This window comes from Cyprinus carpio, chromosome B14 (genome assembly GCF_018340385.1).
Source record: "Cyprinus carpio isolate SPL01 chromosome B14, ASM1834038v1, whole genome shotgun sequence".
Taxonomy (NCBI): domain Eukaryota; kingdom Metazoa; phylum Chordata; class Actinopteri; order Cypriniformes; family Cyprinidae; genus Cyprinus; species Cyprinus carpio.
The window spans coordinates 26,507,963-26,530,062 of NC_056610.1; the positions used below are offsets into that span (position 1 = coordinate 26,507,963).

The following is a 22,100-nucleotide window of genomic DNA, read 5'->3' on the forward strand; positions in this document are numbered from 1 at the left end:
CAATCTAATATTCTGACTTGGTGCTTAAAGCAACATTTTGTACACATTGTCTAAAAAACTGTTGCTTAATAGTTTTTTAGGATTCTTTGAAGAATAGAAATTTCAAAGGAAAAGCATTTTATATATATTTTTTTTCATATTATTGTGAAAGTAATTACTGACAGTTTTGACAAATTTAATGCATCCTTGCTGAATTCAATTTTTATTTTTTTTTTAATAGGCCTAATTAGGGCTGGGAGATATATCGCATGTGATTGTCACGCACATTTCGTCAGTAAAGCCGGTTCCCTGATTACCGCTAAATCGTTATCACCTGCTTTCAAATGAAGCGGCATTTAATAGACAGAGCCGTAGATCACTGACAAGCTACGCAATATCGCGTTCATTATCGGAGATGAATCGCCTTCGATAATGAACGCGATATTGCGTACACATGCGATATATCGGCCCAGCCCTAATTAAAAAAAATAAAAACCAATTACTGACCCAAAACTTTTTAACTATTGTGTATTTTAAACACATTCTTAGGAAAGTGAATTTGGTTGAAAAATGTGGTTGTCACTTCTTAAATAAGCCATTTAGGTAAACACCCAGAAAAGGAGTGACAGCTATATTGAGCTGTAGTGTGTACGTGGCCTTAGTCACACTGGTATGAAGCCTTTAATCTTCTGGTCTACTGCAGTAATGGTCAAAGATTGGTGAGCAGCAGGACACATGCTCAAGGCATTAGGTGAAACAGTCCTTACTGAACACTGTTGCTTATGGACACTTAACCAAAACAGTAAGAAAGAAACTAGTCACAGCTCGATCAGCCACTTGGTTTGCAGCAGGGGGTTGAAGTGCAGATACGTGGCTTATGCCTGGTAATACTGGGGTGCCCCTGGCTTAAAGTTAATCGGAGTAGAGGACACTAAGGCGCTGAGGGCTGCTTAATTAGTTAAAAAGACTGTGATGTGTTTTCCCAAGAAACAGGGATGCTGTAATGAGTCTCGATGAGTGACATTTGGTCCAGCCATGTGCATTAGTTCCAAATCTGTCTTGAATGTATTCTGCTCAATATGTGTGGATGAACATAGGTATGAGTGGGTGCATGTGTGTGCATACTTTATGCATTAATAAATCCATATGAAGGATTCAAATAAGGCATCTCTCACCATCTACATCATTCATCTAGGGTGGATTAATATTTCAGTACAAGCTATATAATATGTATTCATGAAGCCACAACCTCCTCTTGAGAGGATTTAACTCTTCAATGAGCAGAGAGTGGATAATGTGACTATATCAGATAGTAACAGCTGATTATGAGCATCCACAGCTGAACTAACTAGGGTTTCAAAGCATCTAAATGAAGATCAAGCTTCCACATCCATCCTATACCAGTGAGACCAAAGCGACAAAATAATGATTAAGACCCAGAATCCCTCTCCTCGCTCACTCTGTTCCCTTGAAGCAGAGATTGAAACTAACTAGGACTGTCTGAGGGATGGGAGGAGGGGCGGAAAAATGAAGGATTAACAGGGTGATCAGTAAAGAGAGAGAGGAAAAGACACTTGGATGGATTCATGAATGAAGAAGCAGATTTCATGCACATGTGTTATGATTTGTTCATTAAAGAAAAAAAAAAAAAGAAAAAACACAATAGACTGGATTCTGTGCACACTGACAAGCACATAATCCCAACTAAATCTTCCACTCTTAGCCATCATTATGATTACTATTATCAGAATTTGAACACCACAAATTTAAGAAAATGATCACTACTTATAGTACCTTTCCAATAACAAATGATTTAACAAATAATTGAGGCTGTTCATTTAATAAATATTTTCAGCCAATTTGATTATGCTTTCAGTTGCCAATATGTGGGTTTACCACATTTAAATCCATCCCACATAATTTACCACAAAATCAGCACAAGAAAATGTCCAATAAATAAATATTAAAAATATTTTTTATGCTCATACAATGACAATCAATAACAACAAATAATTCATTTTACAGATAATATAAAATAACTATATTACTGTTTAAAATTTTGAAATCACTAAGTTATTTTTATTATTTTGTTTTTTATATACTTTTAGTACACATTTTAAAGTGCTGTTCTCTATTCATCAAAGAATCCTGAAAAATTGTGTCACAGTTTCAACAAAAATATTAATGAGATGCAGGCTATTAAGCAAAATAAACGTTTTGAACATTGATAAGACACGTTACTAGAGCACTAAATCAGCATATTAGAATGATTTCTGAAGGATCATGAGACACTGAAAACTGGAACAATGGCTGTTGAAAATTCAGCTTTGCCATCACAGGAATAAATTACATTTTAAAATATATTAAAATAGAAAACATGTTTCAAATTGAAATAATATTTCATAATGTATTTCTCATCAAACACATAACGCAGATGCACAAACATTTTGCAATATCTGTGTTCAGCAGACAGACAATCATTTGCTACAATCAAATTGCTTTTGGTGAAGGACATTCTGAACTGAACTGATAGAGGTTTGAAACAACATCAGACAGTTTGTACTAGTTTTTTTAAGTATGTTTGCACTAGTTAGTTAATGTCGACGTTATTTAGAAAGACTAACCAAATATGTCTTGATCACTTCAAAGTTGCAAACATTTAACTGCTAAAAAAAAAGGAAAGCAAGACTTTCTAATTATATCTATAATAACAGGGTTTTTCCTGGCACAAAATGAAGAGGAAGTGGTACCATCCTGATCATGTAAACATACTTTATTGTTAAGAAAACACCCCAAATCTCATTAAAATAACATACACCAACCCATATACTATATAAAATCGTGTGTTAAATATAGGGCCCTATGAAATCTTGGCAATTGGCATTTTTTTATTTCATTTTACCTATAATTCCTGATAAAACAAGGATTATGAGCGCGGAGATGCTTTTGTGTACAGCCGTTAACGGGGGAAACGCAATATTTCAGTGCTCCTAAAGTGCCACCACATCATAGCAGAGAATAAATTTGCATTTTCCAACAAGCCTTTCTTGCTGTTTATGGTCAGATGAAATGCAAATATCAAATCATGTTTTTACGCAGTTACCCACACCAAAAAAAACAGAGTTGTAAATGAGAAAGAAGTTAATGTGTCTTCTAAAAATCTAAATTAAGACAATAATATTTATACGTTTTAAATTGACAATTTATATGCTTGAGTTATCCCTTTTCATAAAAATGGTCTAAAGGCTAAAATGCTGTTGTTTAAGATTTTTGTTTTTGTGAAAACCTGTATCTGAACTGTAAAGCATGTCAATTTTTGGCTCAATACTGTATGTTACCATAGACATTGTACCACCCGTTCCACCACTCATACTGTGTTTTTATTTTCCGTTAAAAATACTAACATTTGTTTACCCCAGGGATTAAATTTTACATGTGCAAAAAAAGCAGCAAACGAAACAGAAAACATAAGGATTCACATGGTCATCATTTCACATCACGCACTGGGCAGCGCTTATACGAATAAAAGGGCCCCTATACGAGAAATATTATTTTTTACTTAAAAAAAATTAAGAAAATGAACGAAAAACTGGTGAACAAGACGGCAACTAGATGGCCAAAGAGGGGAATCCTATTTTTCTTTTAGAACTTATTTTACAAAAGCAAAGATTTGTTTTCATTGTGAATGTACACAAATAAAGGCAAAACTTTGACAATTCCAATTATCTTTATGACTAAAAGGAGTAGTTGCTTCCACCTTTTAAAAGGAAAAAAAAAAAATTCAAGGGATTGTTCCATGCCGGCGCCGCATGCACACACACAGTTAAGAAAAAAAAAGCAAATTGCTACCTTGACAATGCAGCCTATTCATTATCATATAATAAATACAGTCAGTCAAAAATGAAAAAGAAAAAAAAACCACATTGCTCAGTTTAAATACGTAGTAAAATCTGTGCTGTGGTTAAGCGTTATCCCCTGTGATATACCCACTGTGATGCTATGAAAAATATTTTGTGTTTTACGTGGATACTGGGATCGCTAGTGAAAGTACATAAATAATCCTTTTGCCATTCAAATACATTGCGAATACAGAATCATTGATTTTGTGTCGAAATGAGAAACCCAAAGTTGGTTTCAGTTTCATTTTATCCTAAATTAATTTGTTTTTGGCTTGTCTTTTAGAGCTGCTATAGCTTCTTATATTTTTAATTCTTGTTCTTTCTAAATACTGTTAATTGAGAAGGATTAGTTGTGGAGTGAGGGGAACTAAAATAGGCCTAGCTATGTGGTTGACAGTGTTTATTACAATGTTTGTAAACATTTTGCGTTGGCATTAGGCCTATTTCTGAAATGAAATAATTGAAAGCAACTTATACGCGACTTTTTCTGAAAAACACAACATTAATACACATAGCGTATTTTAACCATGCAGCAAAAACATTTAGGGCTGTGCAATATCGGGAAAATAGATACTAATTGCGATGTTTTTTGACAGATATTGCGATATCATTTGGAAATTTGAAATTAGCAAAATCAAGCTTCAGTTCAATATTGTCAATAATGTGCAATTTTTTTTTTTCCAGCAGGCAAAGATTATAACGGTATAACTACTTTTACAGAATTAACTTAATTACTGAATTTCACTGGAAACTATTTGTTTTGTTTATTTTTTATAAATAAAGAACTGCATTCCGATTAGCAAATTGCAACGTCGCAAAACGCGATTGCGATTCGATTTCGAATAATCGCACAGCCCTAAAACCTTTTAAATATTTTAATCAATACTGAAAATAAATTATTGACTTTTAAAAAAAACCGTTTAAATGATTGTATTAATCGGTCAAAGTCTTAACGGTTGGGTTAACGGTTAGCCGGTTAAAAATGAACATCCCTACTTCCGGGTGTAAAATGTCAATAACGCTGTGGCTATTTCAGAGAGCCTCTCGAACGAAGAATCACTAGAGGTACTGACAGATCTGAAAGCATCCATCTTCAAAAGTGTCAGGGGTAAACATAGCAAACCAGTGGGCATTGTGAAACACACTCGGCCCGCAGGGCATGGAAGATGAGACTGTCTGACAACAACTCATACAGCCAATTATCAAAAACGAGGAGCACAAAGACCCTAAAGAGGCTGACATTTCAACAATTCTTCATATGTTTGCATCATTATCAAAAAGCGGTGTGCTTTAGCATGGGAGCGTCCTGCAAGACTCGATCTGTGGCTTCGTTCACCCTTAGGGTGGTCAACAAACACAGATCTGCGTTTTGTGGCCAATCATCTACTCATAAGGCAGGAAAGTAACTTAAATTACCCTTTCAGTTGTGATCGCTACAGATAAGCGCAATACATTCAATCGCATCTGGTCCAGGGTTCTAATTTATTTGTCTACACACCTAATAACAACAATAACTTTGTGCATTTATAAAGTAAAGAAAAAACAAACACATGTTCCGCTGTCTGCAGCCTTGGTACTACGGTGAATATTCTTTTCAGAAATGCATCATTAAAATGAAAAACTATAATCAACAAATACTCAACACAGAGGACATGCGCGAGTATTTATAGCAAGCTTGCCATGTCCTAAGTTTTAAATTAAAGAAAGTCTTATCGGAAAAAAATGATTCTGTGATAAAAGTAATCCATATGAAACCAACGCTATGTACCGTCTTCGCGGTCGGGGTGAGGGAATAGAGCTGAATTAACAATGAGGTATTACTTTCTGGTATCGTACCGAGCCCACAAAAAATTAACTTTGGTCTATCGAGTCAGCCCTAGTGTCTGGATCCAAAACTTTCACAAAACAAAGCGGAACACCGACTCATAACAGATGTCTATGACAAAACAAACACAGGGTGGGTAATGGCAGGCATTGTCATTTTGTCAATACTTTTCAGATTTGTTTCACCACGACGATCCTGCTTTAAGGTTCAATACCTCTCCAGTAGCTACTGTGTAAAGGATGTTGTATTGGTGGGACAAATGGTAATTGCTAAAGCTGGTAATCCTTTAACAAAAAACTTTCAGTCATTAAAGTTGAGAATTATGTGTTTGGACCTTTATGTAGTGTCGTAACAGTACCATTGTAAAGACAAGTCTGTCTATTCTTACGGTTCCATTTCATCTGTGTTTAAATTATACAGCATCTTCCATGACTAAGGTCATTGTCCACATTAAAGTTAAGTGTTGTAATCGATTCCATGTTAAAATTAGACCTGCCCAATTTACCAGTTTTCAGGATACTTTCAATATATAACATTTTTTTCATTTATTGGTCAGTACTGGATATTCAAAAGTTAAATCTTTAAAAACACTAAAATACAAAAATAATTGTAGCAAATCGCAAAATTAATTATGTCTTAATTTAGTGTGAAGACAGATGCTGAAATCACACGCGCTTCAGTGTGTGTGTAGTAAACGAAACTGCGCGTCTGCGCCATTCATTAACAGAGACAGGCAGAACATGCAGGATTCATATTTAAATCGACTTTTTGCGCTTAATATTTAAAGAGACTACTCCCTATCGCAATTTGTTTTAAGTTTAATGACCTACTTTTGATTACTTCATTCAAAATTTGTCAAATTCCGTTTCATTCCACGTTAAACTGTGAATTCCATTTTTCTGACTGACTGCGATTCAAGCGATTCCATCTGTGTTTTTCTGCATTGCGGAAATCATAGAGCCCTAGAGAAGGATTTTAATATACATGTATACCTATTAAAACAGCATGACATAACTTTAGCTGAACTAATGGCCTAAGTTACAGCCAGGGGCTATCTGTGTGTACAATCAACTGAAGATCTGGGGGATTATTCTGGAAACCTGCTCCATGAAAGCGGTCATAGTTTTGCCAAAAAAGCATTTGGTGTTGATAGAGGCCAAAGAAATTAGCTACATCACCTTTAAAAAAAACCTACCTTAAATAGCTAGGAGAAGAAAAAAGGAAAAAAAAAAAAAAAAAAAAAAAAAAAAAAAACAAAAAAAAAAAAAAAAAAAAAAAAAAAAAAAAAAAAAAAGTTACAGCTGCATTGCAGATACTGGCTGGGTTGTGGGTTGGACCATAAAAAAGTTATCTGGAAAGGTCCAGCCAAAAATCGTTTTTGTTTTTGTTCTTGAGGTCTCCAGCAGGCCTGCACACTCCCATCGGTGTGGGCTTCACTCTCTGTGATCTTTGCCTCCAAACTGAGAACCGTGCCACCTCCGCTTACCAACCGCCACGCAGATAAAGCTGCTTTGGCAACCACCCCAGCCTGGCCTGGCTAGCGCTCTGACGTACCCAAAGCAAAGAGACACATGGGGACTGAGGAGGAGTTAAAGATGGAGTAGGTGGTAGGGTGAAGCTGGGAGTTGTTAGACAGGGTACGAGAGGAGGATTAGGCTGACACTCTGCCAAGGTCCCGCCCTGCCCCCCGCCCTGCCACGGGCCAGCCTGATGCACTGCAGTGATTACAAAAAGACAACACATTGTGCCGCACACCAAGGTCTGTGGAGAAAGTAAAACCGGCGCAAGCAGCAATAAATAATGCATGTCAAAACAGGATTCTTGCTTTCATTCAGACTGGTACAGTGTAGGTCATGGGCCTGATCGGACATACAGGATTATTGATCGCTCAGTGCTGCTGAGAAGTGCTGCACTGACGAACAGGATACTTTCAAAAACACGGTAAATGTAGCAGCAGGAGGGCATGGTGACGTGGCTTCCAAAAAACCAAGGTTAAAACCAGCCAGATGCTTTTTCAACAGAGAAAAAAAGGCAAGATGAGAGCTGGGCTCTGGGTCGACAGAGCTGGTTACGGTCTTACTGACTGTATTTTCACAAGCGCTTGTGAAAAGAGTGCAATCTGCCCTGTCTAGAGCTTCTTAAATTATTAAAGTCAAATGTATGGCCTCCATTTCATCTCCTTCAAAACTATAGTGACTATGACGCATCACAGGCTGCATTGGAGTAATGTACTCTTTCCCAACCTAATTTTCCTCCAGTATCAACAAGTCAATGGCACGAGGAAGAAGTAAAATTGCTCATATATGCTGTTATTTCTATCAGTCAACACTATTTCTTGTCAGCCTTTTGACTGCAAATCAAACTCAAATACATGCAAGCAGTCTGATTCTTAACAAGGAAGGTCACTGGAAGCATGACATTTTATCCAGGATGCAGACAGACAGACATGAGAGACAAGTCTGATCAATATCCATCAAACTCAGACCAGACGCCCTTTACATATCTATGCACATCAAAAAATTAAATATGAAAGAAAGTGCCTCGCCATACCCGAAATACTGCAGGTGAAGCACATCGGAGCCAGCAACTTGCTCATGCCGATTCATATTCCGTTCACTTCAGTCTTCCCTTCCGAACGAAGTGCGAGACTAATGTCCTGCCTCGAAAGACGGATTAAAATACGAGCCAATAGCATTCGAGCGCAAACTGTGAATGTACATTTCATTGGTTGGAACTGCTGAACGAACACGCCCCTCAATGAACGGGTTTTGTATCTGAACGAGACTCGGAGCTACATACAACGCGTATTTTATAATGGATGGATTTCGTATACAGCTAGATAAAAATATAAATAGCATTTGTAGATATGCATAAACACTAATTCTGGAGTCAGATTTAGTACATTTATATGCATGACATTTTTACGCAAATGACAAAAGATCAGTTGCTTGTGAACAGTGTTTTATAACGAATCGGTTGAGTGAATGATTCAGTGATTCACTAACAATACTCAAAAAGCATGAGTTAACTCCATCTACTGACCCCCACTGATCTATATAGAGAGATATACATATCGTTATACAAATCAGTTCATAACCTGCAGAAAGAGTCACAAGAGATTAAAAAACACAGAATCACCGGAATGAATCTTTTTAGTTAAGGACTCAAAAGACTCGAAACATTGAGAAGAATCAAATTCAATCCACCATCACCTGTAGTTATTTAAAGGCATATGAGCTATTGAGATTCATTTGTGAATTATGTTTATATGACTAGGAGAGCAAGGGAAATGTCATGACAGCAAACAGAAAAAAAAAAAAAAAAAAAAAAAATCTGACATGGAGACACATCAGTGTCTAGTTACAAGCGAGTCCTGGCACTAGTTCTTACGACCAAATAATAAAAACGTTATTATCATATTATAAATACATTACACTTTCATCAATACATTACACACAACCTTCGCCAGCTTTCATTTTATTTTGTTTCCCATTGATACCTCCTTCTCAACAATAAGGAGGGGAAGATGTCAATATCAAAAAATAACGTAATTGAATATGATAATGAAAGCTGATGACGGCTCCTCACTTCCTAAGTACCTAAATAACTTCAGTATAACATAAACGAAATGTCCTATGTCCTATGGGGCCCCATATGCATCTCACCTTTACCAAATACCCGACACATAAATATCAAATCCTGCCCACACAATTGAAAAGCAATTGTGAAACAACTTATTTGCTAGCTGGGAATCACGCAATGAATGCCTCAATGCAATCTGCTTTAAGAGGTGCTCTCGCACAACAGTTGGTCGAGCACGACCCGAGAAAGATTGTTGCACATGTCACGAAACTCAAAGAACAACAGGTACAAACTGCCAAAAGATCAGACGCACTAGAACGTGTCTTACCTTCAGCTCGGGTCCGGAGATTACGACATAGTTCTAAAAAACTGAAAGGGCGGCATCGGTGTCCAGAAAATGACAAAATGAACGCAGCAAAAACTCAGCGTCCGTCGCGTTTTTCTCTTTCCCCCGTTAGGGATTTTAAGCGCCGGTTGCCGTCACACCAAAGTAGCTTCGCGTCCCCAACTCCCGTGACCGGTAACCATTTATTTCAGTATTAGAATTCATGTTATGGTTGATGAACAATGACCGTTCCGCCCTAATACACGCTCCAGCATCAGGCGCGCGAAGGCTCACAGCTGAACACGCATGAGTGTACCACCATAACGCGCAAGAATCGGATAAGCGGTTTGAAGTGAATGCGAGTGAGCTCCGCCCGCTTTCACAAATGGACCGTTACCAACACTAGGGCAGCGCAGAGGGGGAGGTCTACGTCGCAAAAAAATTAGCGCATAACGACTGACTTGATTCATACACTCTGAAAAAACAATCAGTTTCTTATAGAAACAGCATCATCTGTTGAAGTCCAAATAAAACCAGGTCTTAAGATATACAAAGTATGATTTTAAACTTATGCTAAAATAAAAACTAAATAAACAAAATATAGTTTCTCCGTAATATAGCCGTGTCTCAGTGTTTAAAGGGGCTCGCTGGAGATTCCCTCAGCTGCAGTTTACTTGATCGTTGTTTCTCGAAGGGGATTGCAGGAGGACAAGGGCAGACCCACTATTTTGGACTTTTGATATTGCGCCCCCCCTGACGTCAATCAGCCGACCTCTGACACGATGTAGGTCCTTCATCATCTTACCCACGTTCAGGACGTGATAAATAATTATGGCCTTTGCATTATCACTGATGAGTGGTTTGCGCCTACAACAAGCCCACCTGTTGATGGACGGGAATCTACCGACTCCTGGTTTCACGCGTTATTCCTCTTCTTCAGGCCATGCTGCTATAGAGCTAGCTATATTGAGTGTATATCAGTAGTACAAATGGATCAAATTAAATTATCAAACAAAACGAACAGAACACATATAATGTACAATTTAATTCTTTCATATACAACATATTGGCATATTTTCCGTCTTCTTATTATGAAACTGCAGGAAAAGCCTGAATAAAGGCACACACATCCAGTTTTGTATATCTTTCATTTGTTATTGTACTAATAATATAAGATCTATGAAAAAATTGCAAGCACACAAAAAACATAACACAGATCTTATTTCCCAAAGCTTTTTTTTTTTTTCTCAATCTAGTCGGCATCCCACCCGCCTGCACATGCGGGCTATGCTCCTGAGGTTGCCCTAGCAAGCAACGTGAACAAGATGCACTGCCGTCTTTGATTATTCGTGCGCGCGCACCTTGCCCGCCAGCGTTTTTTATTTTGAGCACATATCAGTCTAAATAATGACCTCATCCTCTCGATACACCGCACAAGACACGCACGCGCTCTCATTCACAGAAGATAAAAAATAGATGTGCCTTTTTTATATGGCATTCTTATTCAGCACAAATGTACCCGTCAGCAGACCCTTGGTTCCAGCTCTCATCGTGACAATGATCATGAGTACGACATCATGTGTGGTTAAAGTAAAATGGGCAGTAACATCGTTCTATTGTCATACAGACAATATATAAAATAAATGCACATTCTCCATTTCAAATAATTATCTTTTTAATTACCCATATACACCTAAAAACTGCAATAGGTCGCTACTTATGTACTCACCTAACATAAATTTATTGTTGAGGCTTTCAAAAGTCTTGGAATTTTAAATGAGCAGGAGTCAATGGAAGGGACGACTCTGATTACATTATTACGTGCCTTTTGTGATGCCTTTTGCTCGCCTTTTTGAGTACACCAAAATAACAGAATTCATAAGTTTGGTCAGTGCCCAATTTTTTGTGCAGGCGAACACAGCTCGGACCGTTGGGATCCTGGTTTAGTTCATATGTGACACATTAGTCATTTATTTTAGATCTCTACGAGTATTGTTTTATATAATATATATGTATATTATATAGATATCTAATATATATATATATCTATATTATATATATATAGTCTATTATCGATCTGCTAACAATAGCTGAGGATTCTGGGTGAAATATTATTGTTCAAACACGTTCCAAACTCCCTGTCTCTCTTTTTCGATAACATGGGTAAAAAAAAAACACTCCATCTGCAGTATCAGTGGGACCGTTAATTTATCCAAATAGGAAGCAGGGCCTATTCTGGGCTTAACAGTGAGGGATCTGGATCAAGAAACATCAGAAACAATCCTAAAGACACAATATCCTGCACCGACAGGCTATGATGTGTTTATTTTGCTCATAAACTGTTTGTCTGAAAATATTGCGTGACCAGCAATATGAGGGACATTTATGGGTCCAAAATCACAGAAACTGTCTAGATAAAATAAAGGCTGTATCAGCAAAAGAAAGGCCCTTTCGAATGCTGGAATTGGGTAAAAAAAACACCGACCGGGGGCCTTAGGCCGATATTGGAATGAGGAGGTCTAATTAAAGTACGGTATTGCTCATAAACTCTGGCCAATATTGCTGTAGTCTTGGGGCCTAAAACATATCCCTGGAGTCCGTTAAACTGACACTATTACCTTTAAAAAAGTGGTAACCCGGCACTCTTCGGCTTAGAGCTATTTTTACTTAAAAATTAGTTTGTTGGTATAAATTAATTGATTTTTATGTTGATTTTAGTTAGTGCACTTAAGGAAACAGAGATCTGATTTAAAAAGTACAGTAGTAGATTGCTGCAATTCATTGTTCAGAAAGTAGAACAGACTCTGCCCCCTGCTGGAGTAGGGACGTATCAGTGAAACCCTCTGCATTTTTGATTTGCCCCTGAGAACACTTTTCCAATTATACAAGTAATATTAAACCATACTTACCACTTCTTTATCAGTCATACAACTTCTCCATAATCCTTCTGTTATGATAATAGTGCTAAGCCACAGGTTATGAATTTCACTATTACCAGCCCTGAAGTTCATTTATATATTGTTAGTTGAACCATATGTATAAATCACCTGGAATACTCCATTTAATCATGGGATTTACTGCCAAATTAATTCCTTAAGTCACGTGTAAACAACATGGAATTATATTAATCTTCATTGTTCTTTATATGATGGGATGGTTGGGTCAATCATCTCCATGACTCATGGTGATCATTGACTTAATATTTATAAATCATGCATAAATATTGCTTTCTTGGAGATTATTATTTTCTAAAAATGCTTGGTGTGATGGTAGTGACAGCAGTGCTGCTGAGAACAGAGAGAATCATTATAAAACCCTGACTTTCCGGTATGATTTTTGTACACCTAATTACGATTTAACAGCCAATTCTTTTCCATTATTTCGAAAAATCCGTGCAAAGTGATGAATTTCCTTGATTTAAGTACACATTAGATCATTAGTAGAGGAAATCTTAAAAAACGTTTAAAAATCCAAGCTGAACTTTTCCATAACCCTCAAACAATTGTAAATGACAAATACACACCAGCACACATACACACACACACACAAAATAAACCCACAATACGACCACACAAACCTATTGAACATTTAAAATCAATAAAAAATAAAAGCAGTTTTTCTCTTTCCAATCATCTAAGATAAAGTTGCCCTTCAACGCACAACAAGGACACGTTACCACAAAAATAGATGAATTTGGTCAGATAGTATTTGTTATTATGTCAGTCTAATCAGAGTATAATTTATTCCAAACCCATGTAATGCTCACCATAACTGAGTATAGCATGGTTCATTTTGACATTGTTGCTTTCATGCCAACAAGGATGTTGATCCAAGGCAACATTAACGAATAATCACGCATCAGAGCTCGAGCTCTTATCACGTGACACTGACATATCACACAGCTTTGAACGTGCCATATTAAGGAACCGGACATGATGAGAAGCCAGAGCACACAAAACTTGCACAATGATTTTACAGAGAAAGCGGGGGTGATTTTGAAAAAACCCCGTGCTGGAAACAATAGAGATGCATTATAGCATTTATGAGGGTGGATTTAAATTATCACTGGCAGAGCTGCTTTAGATGAGTTCTCCAGGTCATGGTTCAACCATAGGGGTTTTTTTTTTTCCTGTGGTGATTTTTGAGGGAAATTGAGAAAGCCCCGGACATTAAAATTACATGGTATATGGGCTTGTGCAGGGAGAACGGTGTTTGTTGGATTTCGAAGTGAAACATCCGTCCTAAATATCATCATGGCTCCTGCAACATCCCTGGATGCATAATGCAGGCAGTGACTCACTACTGGAGTCTTTGTGTTAAACCGTTGGGTTCTTATCAAGATACTGTTTTGAAAAATGCAAAAAAAAGCATCTGATGTGGACTGTAGATAGAAGAACAGACAGCATCAGCATGATAAATGAGAGGGGCCCCCCCCCCAAGAGGCTATCGCCAGAGGTTTGTATAGTCCTGTTATTTGCCACAAGTTTGTAATGAAACTTTGTCATTTTGTTGCTAGTGATGCTGCAAAAAGAATTACGGCATTTAAAAAACGTAATCCGACACTTAAGATTCCGGGAACAGTTGAGTGCAGTTTTCTCGCCTGTGTGTTCGTTGATTCATGATGAAAGAGGGACGTTTGGGTGGATGTGTTTGTCCTTGAAGTAGCCTTACATCTTCCTAATTATAATTTTAGTCCATTTATACAAACACTACTGTTCAAAACAAGGAGGGGCAGTAAGAGTTTAATTTACTTATTCCTGTTTTTTTAACAGATTATTTTATTAGTTCGCATTTTCAATTTCAATACAGTTCGATCTAGAATCCGCAGATTAGCACGGTTTCTGAATGATTTATGAGGATCGGTGACACTGAAGACTGGAGTACTTATGTTTGAAACCATCAGCTTTGCCAGCCAAGGAAAAATTACATGATAAAAGTACATAAAACATAGAAAACCAACAGTTATTGTAAAAATCGCAAGAATATTTATATAATCTTTTACTGTATTGCTAAATACATTAACTTGTGTTGAGAATAAGGAGAATTATAAAAAGTCTGAACAACCCCAGACGTTTGTGCGAAGTGTAACAATATAGTTACTGTTATTCGAATTTGTCACCATACAACAACAATATTCATGCGAATTCATAGCAACACAATGCATGAAAAACGCACGCAAACATTAACACTAATTTGGGTTTTTTTCAACAGACTTTGTAAAGGGAAAAATATCTGTCATGTTTGTTTTCTGTAAAAATGCTTCACTTAATCAAAAAAAAAAAAGACCTTTCTCTAATACAGACTGTGCAGACATAAAAAAAAAGTGAACAATAATGGCATGTCTTCAGTTAATGTAAAGTATCCCAGTTTCCTCTACTGTGATGCAAGATGTGAGTATTGGTCTATTGAGCTCGCCAGCACGCAATTTGGCTCGGTCCACTCTGGCCGTGCACAACTAGGCTAATAACCCTAGACTGTCCTAGCCTGCAGTGCTATACCTGCGAAGCCCACTGGAGGGCACGAGGGTGCAAAATACCCAGCCAGTGAAAGCATCAGAGATCAATTTCCCCGCATGCTCAAGAACAGCAGCTTACGTGAACTTCATGCAAAACCTAGCACAATCTTCGAAGTTGCCCTTGAAACTGAAGGATGGCATTACAGACAGTCTTAAGCACGCATTGAGATACCACAGTAGCCTCATTAAGCAGAAAACAGTCCTCTCGCCATCTATACTGAAAGCAATCATAAAGATTTACCAGAACTTCTAGCTACTCTGCACGGGCAAAAGTAAAACATGTGCCTCCTACCCACAATCACTCCCGTATGTACAAATACTGGTCTCAAGCTAACTTACAATACCACGAAACACAGACTTGTTGATAGGGACGTTATTTACTAACCCCGCTGTAGCAGCTTTGTTGTTGTATATAGATCTGTCTATACAATGAAGCCCATAAATTCAGTTTTACTGTCATACTGTTTGGATAAATGAGATAAGTGCCATGCAGGACAGAAAATGTCCTAAGAACTTAGTGGTTAAAACTTTCTGTCTATGAGTCAAGGCTATTCACAGAAAAAAGGGCAGGATTAAATTATTAAAAACAGAAATATCATTTGCTGTTTCTTTCATGGTCGGGTTTTCCTCCATCATAACCATGCAAGGCCACATGCATTATTAACATGTACAGGAACCTGCGTGGTGAAGCTAGATGGTAACTCGGCCCCCCCAGATCAAGCCTCTTTCCGGGTCTGTACTTTTTGCCTGGGCTCCAGCGGGAAACCTCATGGAGCAAAAACAGGGCTACACGTATTTCCCAGTCCACCACATGACAAGGCGAAGATTAAAATCACCTTTTTTTTGTGTGGATACATGTATAACCGACACAATGGAGTGAGGGATTGGTTGACACCCGAGGATGGAAGAAGCGCAGAAGCGGGTGATGATTCCGGGTGGCCTCAGGGAGCAGCGGGCGGGTTTTGAAAGAGATATTTAAGGATGAAGGGCCGTCGGATTCCCGGATTGCAGACTGCACCAGCACAGCTCAGAGGTCGGACTCGGGCCAGCACTCACATCCACCATCTGTGGATGCGAAGCACGGACACCCTGGTGTGGATTGGTTGGGGTCGGTAAGTTGGATGACACCGTGGAAAGGGAGCCTGATGACTTGACTGATGTTTGCAGGACCCGAGGGACGAGACAATAGTGTGTGAGATGAACCAGAACGAGTGAATATCCGCAGCTATAAAATGGGACGGTTGAGGGAGTCAAGCACCAAAGTTAGTGCCTGGCCAACTACTCTTTATAACCTTATTCATAAAAAACATTGGTCCTGGTAGATGTCTCTGAAGGGTCGGTTTTGCCTCTAAAATCTTCGACAGGTGTGATCGCTCAGAGCCACATTAGCTCTGATGGCAAACTGATATTCAATATGATCAGACTTTCTTTACTATGACCAGCTGGCCGGAGTTTTTTGTTGTCCTTAGGCAGAGCCTCTTCCCCTCAGGCTGCTATTGGTTACAGAACATGTTCTCTTCTCTCCGGGCTCGTGGCCAGACCCAACAGTGAAGTCTTCCCCCTGTGCCAAGATCACTGGTGTCGACTTTAAAGATTAATGTATGCATTTCTTTAAGCGACGTTTTGGCCTACGCTAATCAGACTTAATGTATTCTCAGGACCCCTGCTTTGGTAGTTTGAACCATGACATACGTTGCTGAACAGCTTTTGTCGTGATATCAGCATGTAATTCTATAGGCGATGTTTACAGAGGGTAAAATGGGGATTAGTATGGACCATAAGATACTACATACATATAAGGTCATTATTTAATACTTTAATACCATGACGTGTCTATTCATAACAACTACGGAAGCTGATCCTAAGGGGCAAGGAGATTGAACGATTAGAAAGAATAATTATATTTCGATGGCTTTTGTGTGTCCACTCCAGAAAAACAAAAGTTTCTTCCCAGCAAACAAGAAATGTTTTGTGAATGGGTACCATTAAGTAGTGAAAATATTTCTGATGTTCTCATGAACATTTAAAAAGTCATTTTGTTTTTCCATGTTTTAAAGGGTTAGTTCCCCCAAATTAACTGGCTACGCCCTTATGGGTGATTCCAAACCCTTAAGAACCTTTGTTCATCGTTAAACAAATTAAGATATTTTTGATGAAATCCCAAGAGCTTTCTGACCCTGCATATAGAAGCCCATTTATGGATTTTGAAAATACCCTTTCATGCAGTGTGTAAAACACCTAAGCGCTTAATGGAACATCCGAAAACCTCTGAAAGTGGCCGCTGTGATAAAGTTTGAAATGTGTGTCCTGAAAGTGGCCGTACCCTAGATTAACGTTCTGTCTCTCTCAACAAAAAAAAAAAAAGAACGAAAGTTGATCATTGAAACGGGTAGTTTTTAAAAGTAAATCCAGAGGCCGGGTTAAATGTTTATGACAAACCTTCAACTTAGCAGAAGTCTAGCCACTAGTTTGTCACTTGTGTATTTTCGTGTTGGTCGTGAATGAAAAATGCACAATTCTTCTTTGCCACTAGGTGCCTTGGGTCGTTAAAACAGCAGTTTTCCCCAGCAACAGCTGTCCAAAGCAGCACACTGCGCTCACAAACACTGCTTTATCAGGCTTTACAGACAGGATGAAATGAAAATAAGAGCAATCGGACCAATCACCACAGATTATGGCTATAGAAAAATGAATCGTTGAGCGAATCGTTTGCGAGTCGTTGAGCAAGTAGGGAAAAATAAATGCATATTACAAGACAATGAAAGTGTTTTTGACCTTGCATGCATGTCATCGCCTGTTGTTGAGGGACTCCCAAAATACCAAAATATGAACATTTCATTATCCATAATAGGGGCACTTTAATTTGTTTTGCAAAGAGACAAAGGTCTTAGGGTTTGGAAAATGTTAAAGGTCTTTAAATTTCTGGTATGGAAAAGGATTTGGGGGTGTGGTTAATGATGGGGTTTTTTGGTTAACTATCCCTTTATTGGTTAATGGTTAAATTTCAAGAGATAAAGTAAAGATTATGGGAATATTACTGATTTGTATATGTTCTGAAACAACTAGTAACTTAATTAGACAAACATCCAAATGAAACATTTCAGAAAAACATTCCATGAATGATTATAATTTTTTTTTGTGCTTACATTTAGAGAAACATTATAAAAGACGCAGAGTACACAATTTTTAACGTAATTAACGTTACTGAAAGAATAAAGTTTCATCACTTTGAGAGATCTTTGCCAGAATGTTAGTCTAGTTCTGTCAATGTAATCACCAGTATCTGTCAGCCAGGGTAGCTGCCAAAAAGGTCACCGTTACTTTTTTATTAATTTTTTTGGAAGGACACTTTTAGTTTGATATTTTGTTATCTAAATGCAACGACATCTGTATTTTTCTGCTCCCACAACACTGTATTGCGCCTAAGCACGGAAAAAGCATCACCATCTTTGTCTCGCATGTTGTTCAGTAGTCAATATAGCAAGTATATAAACCTTTTATGAGCTGCTATTTGATGTCGAGATAAGGATGGTGCGAACAATCATTAGTCCTGACAATACGTGCCCACAATAATTGCATTACAGCAGATTTAATGGCACTTCATACTTTAAATTAACAGCTGACTCATGCTAATGCCTGGGCTTACAATGCTACAGTATTTGCACTAGGCTGTGCCGTTGTGTACAATTTTCCTCTAACTAGAAACATTTAGATTAGTTGCTTGTAATTCCACATGCAACCAAAACATAATCTAGTAACTAAATGCTACAGCTGATCATTAGAAACTCCATCCTTCTCCTTCAAAATGTGTGACGGGTTGAGTCTATTTTTGCTATTTGCTAAGAAAAACACCTTTACAGAGTGAGCTGTTCTTCTAAGAAAGGATGCTGAAGGTCAATCTTCACAAATCAATAGATGCTGCCTGCTGCCTCCATGTACCTGCAAAAGCTTGCTGCAAACCTTGTTCAGACTAAGAAAGCATTAAATACATTTTATTATGCTTTTCCCATTACAGTTAAAAACCATCCTTTTAAATGGAAGTATATTAAACTGATTTGTTCTCATTTCTAAGGTTTTGATGTTGCAAAGTAATTTGCTTACTCTTGAAAAGCAGTGAGAAATGTCATGATGCTTCGATTGCAAACTGTGAAAGAGAGCCCCTCTCATCTATGTTTCCTTTGTCTCTCTCAGCCAAAGTCTTGACTCTAGAGTTTGGGGCGAATTGTAATCTACACCACCAGTTTTCGAGTGGTCAGGAATACATTTGATGACGCGATGCGGAGAGCTGGTCCGAAAGATCTCTTTCAGAACCACAGGGTGAAGTTCATAGAGAAGAACATCGCTTTGGACAGTGAATATGGGAAGGAAGTGGAGACACGCTGTAAGCGAGTGGGTGAACCTCCCTCACTGCCTGTAGTCTTCATTGATGGACACTATCTAGGGGTCAGTGTTCAGACTCATGCTGTTTCAAAATTCATGCCATTATGCTAATGCTTGAACTCTTAATAATGATTTTTGGCGTATGTTTGCTCACATTCAGGGTGCAGAGAAAATACTCGCAATGAATGAACTAGGGGAGCTTCAGGATCTCCTCCTCACCGAAAATAGAGGTGAATATTGATATTTTACATTCAAATAAAGGTTCATAAGGGGCTTTTTGCAGCAGAAATGCCAAAGAAGAACCAATTTTTCTTTAGTGTATGAAGAACATTTTAATAATAAGAACCCTTTTCCACTAAAATAACTTTTTGTGCGTTGAAAAGGTTCCACGGATGTTAAAGTTTCTTCATGGAACTATAAATATCAATAAAGAACGTACGTCTTTGTTTTAACTATAAACCAAAAGTCTGCATAAAAATATATATATTTTTACCTTTTTTTCCAGTTTGTTCAAGTAAAGTCAAATCAAATCTGGGTTTATTATCCTAGTTTAGTCGTCTGTAAAAGGAAACAGACTAACATTTTACAATGTAAAGGTTTATTATTTAAATTTATTAGTAATACTGTCTTTTACACATAGACATTATGCTTTTATCAGTGAGTAATATTATTTACACGTTTATACATTAATTCATTTGGCAGGCACCATTTGCTACTAGCAGTGCGTTTCTCAAACATAGTGAATGTCAAACAGATTTCCACATAATGTTTGGGCAAGTTTGAAAACAATTGTACATTTCACAAACCATTGGAATTTATGCAATCTCATACTTTTTTTGTATGATTGACATTTTATACATTTATAAGAAATCGCCAGTATTGTAACTGTAAATAATTCTTGTCTCTGTTCCTCTGTCTGATGGTAGAGGGTTCAGCACTCCGACACGTGCCAGACGTGTGGGGGAATTTGCCTTTGTCCCGTGCCCTATGTGCCATGGCAGCAAAAATGTCTGTGTTTCGCAACTGCTTCACACCGACTCCTTTCAAAAGCAAACCCCCTGAAGTGCACAGCGTGCAACGAGAATGGTCTCCAGCCCTGCTCCAGTTGTTTCCCACCTAAGGTCCTCTTCAAGTGCCTGCAGACCCCTTCCCTGGAAAACCTCCACCCCCATAAGCCATGTATAAAACAGCAGACGCAGAATTGGACAGAATGCTATTTGTGAATAATACATTTTTTTTTTTTTTTTTAAATCTCAATTACATGTCTACAGATGTTAGTCTCTTTTAACGATATTTGCTATTTGATGATGATTAATTATTACAGCATGAAGCTTTTGTCGTTATCTGCCAACAGAATGTCTGGCAAAACATTACCTAATTGGACAGCATCACAAAGGCACACTGGACATGCTCTGTCCACACTGTAAATAAATCTAGCAATTAAATAACTATGGAAACTAGTAGTTCAGAGAGACATATCATCTTTCTGAACCCTATGATCCCAGCATGAGAGACCAAATATCAATAAACGCAACTTATCTGGTGAACATCAAAACAGTGACCTACCGAGGAGGGAGAAAAAAACAAGGCAAAACCCCAAACAAGTTAGAATTTTAATAATAACAATAATATATACTTAATATTATGTTGTTCATTTTATATATATAATATACATTAAAAATAATTAAATATTATTTTTAAATAAAAAATATAGTTATTTAATTATTTTTCCAGCCAGTTAGGCATTTTGTTACGTACATTATATTTATAATTCAAACGTTTTGCAGGAATCAAATTTGCTTGGACACTGAAACAAGATGACCTAATGTACTGTAAACGAATAATGTATCGCTTTTCAGTTTCAGTAACAGGGTTGATTAAACAAGCGTCAAATCGTTAATAATTTAAAGAAGTGTAAATCAAGTGCATTGCAACGATACAAAATCAATCACATAAATATACTTTAATATGGGACAGAAATCCTTCACAAACACGCCGGGCTGATATGGACAGTGTGTCTCTGTGCTTTCATAGCCCTGTACAATGCTGCTTGATTCGGGTCTACAAGGCAGCATTGTAAAGAGGCTCAAAGCTCAGAGGTAAATCAGTCTGTGGCATGATGTCTACTGATGGGACATAATAAAACACCACTGGCTGTCTCTCAAATCTAGCGACAGCGCAGCATTTGGACATCATTGTAAGGATGCCCTCATAATGCTGTCTATTTTTCCTTTGGTCAACACTCGTTAGAATTTTTTCTGTTTTCCAGATTAGCACGGTGCACCCAGGCAGTGTCAACACCTCAATGTAGATATATAAATGACAATATTGAAAGGAAAATAACAGATAATATCGTGTAATGCTGAATTAATAGAGCTGGAGGACGTGGGCCGACAAGACAAGGCCGATAGCGTAGCGTCCCCCTATTGGTGTGTTTGCTATGACAAACATCGATAACAATACGAAAATTCACACGAATATCAAATATCGACAGTCGATAAACAATACAGACGGGCTAGCGTGCAGGCTCGGGATAACGTATATACACCGTTAAACTCCAGCAATAAAGCAATACTAATACAACATTTAGGTATT

The 22,100-nt window shown here is 37.7% G+C and overlaps 1 protein-coding gene and 1 pseudogene across 1 annotated transcript in view; one reads left to right on the forward strand and one right to left on the reverse strand.

The window, feature by feature from the left end:
* Positions 1-8,343, reverse strand: part of LOC109085024 (phospholipid-transporting ATPase IA-like) — a 120,881-nt gene extending 112,538 nt beyond the window's left edge. The window contains exon 1 of the mRNA XM_042738774.1: positions 8,254-8,343. Within this exon, the coding sequence (XP_042594708.1) occupies positions 8,254-8,299 (46 nt within the window). The 5' untranslated portion in view covers positions 8,300-8,343. The remainder of the gene's footprint in view (positions 1-8,253) is intronic.
* A 7,763-nt stretch (positions 8,344-16,106) lies between these two features.
* LOC122139706 lies at positions 16,107-20,611 on the forward strand (annotated as a pseudogene).
* Positions 20,612-22,100: the final 1,489 nt, after the last annotated feature.